The sequence below is a fragment of the Doryrhamphus excisus genome, linkage group LG2, assembly GCF_037039965.1.
Source record: "Doryrhamphus excisus strain RoL-2023G ecotype Guam linkage group LG2, RoL_Dexc_Guam_v1.1, whole genome shotgun sequence".
NCBI classification, from domain to species: Eukaryota; Metazoa; Chordata; class Actinopteri; order Syngnathiformes; family Syngnathidae; genus Doryrhamphus; species Doryrhamphus excisus.
In genome coordinates this window covers 20,221,562-20,231,197 of record NC_136358.1, presented here as the reverse complement: position 1 = coordinate 20,231,197, position 9,636 = coordinate 20,221,562, and the positions used below count along the sequence as shown (strand labels likewise).

Here is a 9,636-nt window from a genome sequence, read left to right as displayed (position 1 = left end):
CAGAGTAGAGGGGGGAGGAGACCCGTGCCGTGGCCCAGTGAGGTGCACCGTATTCGGGTACACGTCCCGAGCAGTGGCTGTACGCCATGGAGGTTTCTGGCCAACCGGAGAGGTGCAGCGCTGGCATTTCAGGTGGCTGATGAGGTTTTTTTTGTGTGCCCCAAGGGGGGCGGGGGGGGTTCCCCTCATGTGGCGGAGCATTTAGTTTGAATAGCACGCAAAATGTCTTCCTCTGAATGTTTGTTTTCGAGCAGGAGACATTGATATGATTGACATGTAATAGCACCCCTACAGGATATTGTGTTTGGTCAAAGTGAGCTAGCATGCGACGCTAACGGCTTAAAAACATGACCTGACTGTTGCGAGGAATTCATGGTCATATTTTAGTATTGGTGCTGTGTTCGGACGGAATGGCCCGGGAGACCTCCGTGACGGCGCTACCAATGTGACACTTTGCTGAGGCAGCACTCTGCCAATTCCGAGGGGACAGACACGTTCGGAGACGTCGGGATGAAATGCCGCTTTGGACCCAAGGAACCCACCTCCCGGTCCTTGTAGCCGCAGTGTCACAACGGCCCTGTCCGCTTGCATCACTCTTGGTTGCTTCAGGCTTCACGTGAGTTAAAGGAGGACACTTCATTGGTAGGAAGAACTGGCGCTAGGACCCTAACTAGGACACTGCGAGGATGTGAGTCAAAGAGCTAGGAAGCATCAAAAGCCAAACATTCATCTGCTTTTATTCATTTGAAGCCACTAGTTAAGCAAAACAGAAAAAACATTAGCTTATCAGACACGACGGCGGGTGGCCGATAAAGGATCAAAAACCTGACCTCCAAGTCCCTGATTGTTTGAGCTCTTTACAAAATTCACAGTATTAACATGATTATTATTAATAACACTGAAATTAGACGTTTCAAAAAGTGCAAGTTAATATGAAAGTCCCACAGCAGCGTTTGGATTGGCTCAAGCGATCTGCGACTTGTTGTGGTTCCTCCTGACTATGCAGTACGCCGTAAGGCAAATGACGAAGACGGCCACGCCGCAGCCCAGCATGGCCTTCTGGATGATGTCCAGCAGCTGGATGCTGCCCAGCAGCTCCATCCTCAGCAGCTCCGCCGTTTCGTCGTCCAACTCCGCCGACTGTGCAGGGACGATGGCTCCGTTAGCGCAAACGTACAATACTTCCTGAGACGCTAGCTGCTACATACCCGTAATCTTGCTTTGTGACCTTTGACGGACTTATCTGCTTTTGTCTGGTTCAAACGCACCATTTTGCCTCGTTACTTCAACATCAACCTTTGATTGACACACAGACTGCCCGAGAAGCACGTGGATAGGCTCAAACGACATAAATGGAAACAATCTATCGTAGCTATCTGGTTCAAATGCACCATCTTGCCTCGTTACTTCAACATCGACCTTTGACTGTCGCACAGACTGCCTGAGAAGCGCGTGGATAGGCTCAAACGACATAAATGGAGACAAGCTAACAAAGCTATCTGGATCAAATTCACCATCTTGCCTTGTTACTTCAACATCTAACTTTGATTGACGCGCAGACTGTCTGAGAAGCACGTGGATAGGCTCAAACGACATAAATGGAGACAAGCTATCAAAGCTATCGAAGCTACTATCTGGCTCAAGCGCACCATCTTGCCTTGTTACTTCAACATCTATTTTTGATTGATGCACAGACTGCCAGAGAAGCACGTGGATGGGCTCAAACGACATAAATGGAGACAAGCTATCGAAGCTATCTGGTTCAAGCGCACCATCTTGCCTTGTTACTTCAACATCTATTTTTGATTGATGCACAGACTGCCAGAGAAGCACGTGGATGGGCTCAAACGACATAAATGGAGACAAGCTATTGAAGCTATCTGGTTCAAACGCACCATCTTGCCTCGTTACTTCAACATCTACCTTTGATTGACGCAGAGACTGGCTGAGAAGCACGTGGATAGGCTCAAACGACAATCTTACTAGTGTAGATGTATGATGCAATATCTGCTTGTGAAAGTGGGACTGTCTAGTATTGACCATATATGGTCAAACAGGAAAGACGTGGCGCTTTTGGGGTGCATTGGAAGTAAAGGTGTATGTTGACGTGATGTTACCTCGTCCATCCAAACGATGGGGAAGATGGTGTAGTCCTTGACCTTCTTCAGCGCCCTGAGCACACACAGTTTGTCTTTGAAGCGTCGCTAAGCGGAGAAGGATGAGACGTATTCCCAACGTATCCGGAAGCACTTACGTGATGACATTGGAGGGTCCGTACATCATATTCACTTGGATTTTCTTGGAAAACCTGAGAGTGAATCCGGTCATCTGGAAGGAAGAGTTCATTGAGATCATTGTTTGGTTTTGGACGCTTGGCTTGGGGACACCCCGTACCCCCCCACCACCCCAGACCGGTACCATGCTGACGGTTCCATGTGCTATTATTCCCACCATGCTAATGAGACAGAGCCTTATGTAAGCCTCCTTACGGGTTCCACGTCCAGGAAGGTGGAATGGTGCTCCTCGTTGGGCCGGAGTCCCTGCACGGCCTCCTGCAGGGACGGACTTCCGTACAGAAAGTGAGGCAAAGACATGTAGATGGGATTTCCTGTTAAGAAGATGTTTTCATCCGTGAAATCCGAGAACTTGACAATCGGGTTCATGGTCGGACTAACCTTCTTGACAGGAGCTCAGGTCCAACACCCCGGCGATGGTGCAGTTCTTGGTGGTCTTGGGATCCTTGCAGTAGCAGTGGTTGTCAGGGTTGACGTCCGGCGAGGCAAAAGTGGAGGGCGGGAGCCCGAAGCGGTACACCGGGATGCCCTTCAGGTCTAAAGTCTGCTGGTAGAGGGCTGACACGGACCTGCAGGGGAAGGTGTCGCAGTGACGCCTCGCTGGGATTTGGTTGTCGTTTTTTTTCTCACCTGCAGATGTCTGCTGAGAAGAAGTAGAGCGGCTTGGTCTGGTCCACAAAGGGCGGGAAGGAGGAAGCAGCTGGAACATGGAGGTGAAGGCAGATTAGAGAGCCCACTTTAGGATGGAAGACCTGAGATCTGAGGGGGGAACCTCACTTGTGCCGTTGAGCATGTTGCAGTACGGGTCGTTCCAGAAACTGAGGCTCCTTAAAAAACGAAAACCAGGCTGGGATGTTATTACCACACGGGATATCACCTCGTCCGGGACTCTTACTTGGATCCTTTCCACGTGTCGATGATGCCCACTTTGGAGACGTCGTCCTTGCCGCTGAAGATGTTGTAGTAGCCGTCGTAGGTGCCGTTATACTGGGGACAACACAAACACCGTCATTCATTCATTTTCTACCGCTTATCCTCACAAGGGTCGCGGGGGTGCTGGAGCCTATCCCAGCTGTCTTCGGGCGAGAGGCGGGGTACACCCTGGACTGGTGGCCAGCCAATCACAGGGCACATATAGACAAACAACCGTTCTTCGGGCGAGCCAGCCAATCACAGGGCACTTGTACACAAACAACCATTCTTCGGGCGAGCCAACCAATCACAGGGCACATATAGACAAACAACCATTTTTCGGGCGAGCCAGCCAATCACAGGGCACATATAGACAAACAACCATTTTTCGGGCGAGCCAGCCAATCACAGGGCACTTGTACACAAACAACCATTCTTCGGGCGAGCCAGCCAATCCCAGGGCACATATAGACAAACAACCATTTTTTGGGGCGAGCCAGCCAATCACAGGGCACATATAGACAAACAACCATTCTTCGGGCGAGCCAGCCAATCACAGGACACATATAGACAAACAACCATTTTTTGGGCGAGCCAGCCAATCACAGTGCACTTGTACACAAACAACCATTCTTCTGGCGAGCCAGCCAATCACAGGGCACATATAGACAAACAACCATTCTTCGGGCGAGCCAGCCAATCACAGGACACATATAGACAAACAACCATTTTTCGGGCGAGCCAGCCAATCACAGTGCACTTGTACACAAACAACCATTCTTCTGGCGAGCCAGCCAATCACAGGGCACATATAAGACAAACAACCATTCACACTCACATTCATACCTATGAACAATTTGGAGGCTAATTAACCTAGCATGTTTTTTTTTTTTGGAATGTGGGAGGAAACCGGAGTACCCGGAGAAAACCCACGCATGCACGGGGAGAACATGTAAATTGAAATTGGTGGGATTGAACTCAGGTCTCCGAGCTGCGAGGTCTGCGCGCTAACCACTTGTCCACCGTGCAACCCTTGTAATATATTATTATATTATATATTTTATGGTATATATTTATATTATTTTATATCTGACATTTTTCGGCTTAAACTAGCTAAGACTAAAACCTTTTTTTGGTTCTTTTGAGTTTTCATCAACTCCAACCTTTTTGGGGGAGTTTTTATCAAGCCGATCTGGACTAGAACTAGAACTATGGCATATAGAAATATATCCAAGAAGAGTATGAGTAAAGCATGGGAATGGTCCAAGGAAGGCGTGCGGCGGTCTTACAGGCGAGAAGAGCCCCACGACACCTTTCAAAAGGGGGTCTCGGTAGCCCCACAGCAGCTCCTTGACAGTGCGGCGCTGGAACAAGGAGGAGTTGCTGGCCTTCATCATGGCCTCCAGCATGACGTGGAGAGGTTTGGGAACCAGCGAGTAAGCTCCCTGGTTTAAAAAAAAAAAAGAGAAAGGCAACCAAGTCACACGTCTTCAGGTGAAGATAAAAGATAAAGACGGCAATTGAGCAGCTTTACGACCACAACAAACCCCATGTGCTAACAGATTAGCATCATTAGTGCTGACTTAGCGTCTTATCTATCATCTGAAATGATCGATGACCGGGCGGACGCCAACACAACACCGGGCTCATCGGTCACCAAGCACAATACTAGCTGGATGACTTTGCTCCTAGCATTCTGGGGGTGCGCCCCGGGGGCGCCCGTCTAATTTTGTGCGTCTTGTCAGTGCAAGGCTGTTCTTATCTCAACCTCAGCACATGGATGATAAACAAAGTCATAAAGGACATGAGAGCTCTGCTGTTTTTAGGATCTGCTACCAACATGGACTTCCTGGTCTCTGTCTGGGCCGGTCTATCCCCGGCCCACTTCTGGCCGCCCTGATTTCTAGGACAAGGGGTCCTCAGGGGTTCCCGCTTTCATTCGGTATTCTTTCTTAGCTTAGGGATATGGCTAATTCCTGGTGTCACTTACGGCCACAGCCAAGTTGAGCGAGGTGATGATATCGTCCTCCGATCCCACGGACATGATCGGAACAAAGATGGCCTCCAGGGGCATCAGGAAGGAGATGGTGTGATTGGCGTTGAAGGTGATGTTAGCTTTGGGTAAATAGCTAACCCTGAAACACAGCAAAATAAATACATGTCGCATATTTAGGCGATATCAGACACTGGTATGCTCATTGGGGAAGAAGAAATTAATGATTTGGGATCAATGATATTATTCAACAATAATAAACACATAAATTTGGGATAAATGATATCAGACACTGTGGCATCCATTTGATAATAATGAATGAATACATTTGGGATCAATGATACCAGATCCTCCGGCATTCATTGCATATGGATATAAGAATCAATTGAAGATGAATGATATCAGACATGATGGCATTAAATAATATTAATAATAGGTGAATGAATTGAGGATAAATGATATCAGACACGATGGCATTCATTCAACAATACTAATGATCGGTGAATGTATTGAGGATTAATGATATCAGACACATGGCAGTCAATAATAATAATAATAATAATAGGTGAATGTATTGAGGACTAATGATATCAGACACTGTGACTTTCATTAGATAATAATAATAATAACAATATAATAGGTGAATGAATTGAGGATAAATTATATCAGACATGATGGCATACAATAATAATAATAATAGTCTGTGAATGATTTGAGGATAAATGAAATCAGACACGATGGCATTCAATAATAATAATAATAGGTGAATGAATTGAGGATTAATTATATCAGACACTGTGACATTCATTAGATAATAATAATAGGTGAATGAATTGAGGATAAATATATCAGACACTGACTTTCATTAGATAATAATAATAATAATAGGTGAATGAATTGAGGATAAATGATATCAGACATGATGGCATACAATAATAATAATAATAGTCTGAATGATTTGAGGATAAATGATATCAGACACGATAGCATTCATTCAATAATAATAATAATAATAGGTGAATGAATTGTGGATTAATGATATCAGACATGATGGCATACAATAATAATAATAATAGTCTGTGAATGATTTGAGGATAAATGAAATCAGACACGATGGCATTCAATAATAATAATAATAGATGAATGAATTGAGGATTAATGATATCAGACACTGTGACATTCATTAGATAATAATAATAGGTGAATGAATTGAGGATAAATATATCAGACACTGTGACTTTCATTAGATAATAATAATAATAATAGGTGAATGAATTGAGGATAAATGATATCAGACACGATAGCATTCATTCAATAATAATAATAATAATAGGTGAATGAATTGTGGATTAATGATATCAGACATGATGACATACAATAATAATAATAGTCTGAATGATTTGAGGATAAATGATATCAGACACGATGGCATTCAATAATAATAATAGGTGAATGAATTGAGGATTAATGATATCAGACACTGTGACATTCATTAGATAATAATAATAATAATAGGTGAATGAATTGAGGATAAATGATATCAGACACTGTGACTTTCATTAGATAATAATAATAATAATAGTTGAATGAATTGAGGATTAATGATATCAGACATGATGGCATTCATTCAATAATAATAATAATAGGTGAATATATTGAGGATAAATGATATCAGATACTGTGACATTTATTAGTTAATAATAATAATAATAATAATAGGTGAATGAATTGAGGATCAATGATATCAGACACGATGGCATTCATTCAATAATAATAATAATAGGTGAATATATTGAGGATAAATGATATCAGATACTGTGACATTTATTAGTTAATAATAATAATAATAATAATAGGTGAATGAATTGAGGATCAATATCAGACACGATGGCATTAAATAACAATAGTAATAGGTGGCTGAATTGAGGATTAATGATATCAGACACTGTGACATTCATTAGATAATAATAATAATAGGTGAATGAATTGAGGATAAATGATATCAGACACTGTGACTTTCATCAGATAATAATAATAATAGTTGAATGAATTGAGGATAAATGATATCAGACACGATGGCATTCAATAATAATAATAATAGGTGGATGAATTGAGGATAAATGATATCAGACATGAAGGCATCTTACATGTAGGTATAAGGTCCCTTCTCCCGCAGCACCGGATCAGCCCCCTGCTCCACCACCTCCCGGGGGTTCTGCACATCGAAGAACCAAAGCTGCCTGGACACGAAGGCCCCCGTTGACACCCAGTTTTCATAAGCCGGCGTCCCGGGCTCGATGACGGATTCCTAAACCCCGTCGGCAACACAGAGACTATTTTTAACCGGCGTGGAGCCTGCCAGCCGCCCTCTGGTACATCAAACCGCAGATGGCGGCAACATTTGCTTTTTTTTTTTTTTTTGTCTCTCCGCTACGCGTGAAGACAACTTGTCCTCCAGATGGCATCACGCCGACTTCCACCTTGATCTCCCAAAGCAGCGTACCTGCTTGATGGTCTCCTCGATGAACATGTCCCCCACTGGGATCAGGATGCCACCCAGCACGGCCACCACAGCCCCGATCACAGCCCCGGCGATCAGCCCGCACCTGGCGTTACAGCAGGAATCCATGGCGGCGGGCGTGTCCCTCCCTGCCTGCCTCCGTCCGCCTGACTCTGTCTCCGGGTTGGCTGTCGCTGGCTGGTGTTGCTGCAGAGAGCGAGCGCCGGCGGGGGGGGGTGCAGCATCAGCGGATTGTGCGGCCGGCCAGGTGAAGGTGCGCGCCTTATACCTGCCGCTTACGTAAGGCTGAACCTTCAGGTGAGATCATCGGAGATAACCGGGTCAAAGGTTGACGGAGGAGTTGCGGACCTGCCTGGAAACACGCGATCACGTGGCTGCCTCTCTTTGAACAGTTGATTGATTAACGTGGTATTTATCAGGTGGATGATATATGGAAGCTTTTTAATTGCTTGATATGGCCGATATCTTCCGTCCTTCTGCTTCACTGCTCACGGGCAACACGTTGTTTTGCGAGCGTGGCGAGGAAAGAACCATCGTCTGCAGAGAAGATCTGTGCTGCCCATTGACTCCATTGGACCGTCTTGCAGGGCTTTACAGTCACCACCAGGGGGTAGCAGCAGTCACCTTTCTGCATGCGTGAGGGACTCTGGACTGTATGACTAAAGTGAATGATTTGTCTACTGTACAGTGTCTGATATCATTTATCCTGGATTTATTCACTTATTATCTCACCAAAGTCACAATGTCTGATATCATTTATCCTAAATTTATTCACTTATCATCTAACCAATGTCACAATGTCTGATATCATTTACCCTGGATTTATTCACTTATTATCTCACCAATGTCACAATGTCTGATGTCATTTATCCTGAATTTATTCACTTATTATCTCACCAATGTCTGATATCATTTACTCTGGATTTATTCACTTATTATCTAACCAATGTCACAGTGTCTGATATAATTTATCCTAAATTTATTCACTTATCCAATGAATGCCACCATGTCTGATATAATTTACCCTGGATTTATTCACTTATCTCACCAACGTCACAGTGTCTGATATCATTCATCCTGAATTCATTCACTTATCTCACCAATGTCACAGTGTCTGATATCGTTTATCCTGAATTTATTCACTTATCCAATGAATGCCACCATGTCTGATATCATTTACCCTGGATTTATTCACTTATTATCTCACCAATGTCACAGTGTCTGATATCGTTTATCCTGAATTTATTCGCGTACCCAATGAATCCCACAATGTCTGATATCATTTACCCTGGATTTATTCACTTATTATCTCACCAACGTCACAGTGTCTGATATCATTTACCCTGGATTTATTCACTTATTATCTAACCCATGTCACAGTGTCTGATATCATTTACCCTGGATTTTTTCACTTATTATCTCACCAACATCACAATGTCTGATATCATTTACCCTGGATTTATTCACTTATTATCTCACCAATGTCACAGTGCCTGATATCATTTATCCTAAATGTATTCACTATCCAATGAATGCCACCATGTCTGATATCATTTACCCTGCATTTATTCACTTATCTCACCAACATCACAGTGTTTGATATCATTTATCCAGAATTTATTCACTTATCGAATAAATGCCACCATGTCTGATATCTTTTGCCCTGAAGTCATTCAATTATGATTTTGTAAAGAATGCCATTGTTTATCATCATTTATCCTGAAATATTCATATTCATGTGCTTTTCTCTAATGAATGCCATTGTGTCTGATATCATTTATCCTGAAATATTTATGTACTTTTCTATAATGAATGCCACCATGTCTGATATCATTTATCCGGAATTTATTCATGTACTTTTCTCTAATGATTGGTGTTGTGTCTGATATCATTTATCCAGAAATATTCATGTACTT

The 9,636-nt window shown here is 43.5% G+C and overlaps 1 protein-coding gene across 1 annotated transcript; it reads right to left on the bottom strand.

Annotated features, from left to right (window-relative positions):
- Positions 1-722: 722 nt before the first annotated feature.
- Positions 723-8,088, bottom strand: cd36 (CD36 molecule (CD36 blood group)). Its single transcript, XM_058077427.2, has 12 exons — positions 7,703-8,088; positions 7,347-7,507; positions 5,197-5,341; positions 4,496-4,651; positions 3,190-3,281; positions 3,072-3,121; positions 2,925-2,994; positions 2,676-2,863; positions 2,490-2,608; positions 2,255-2,328; positions 2,118-2,172; positions 723-1,140 (listed from the first exon to the last, which is right to left on the bottom strand). The coding sequence occupies exons 1-12, from the start codon at positions 7,826-7,828 to the stop codon at positions 964-966; spliced, it is 1,413 nt and encodes a 470-aa protein (XP_057933410.2). The 5' UTR covers positions 7,829-8,088; the 3' UTR covers positions 723-963.
- Positions 8,089-9,636: the final 1,548 nt, after the last annotated feature.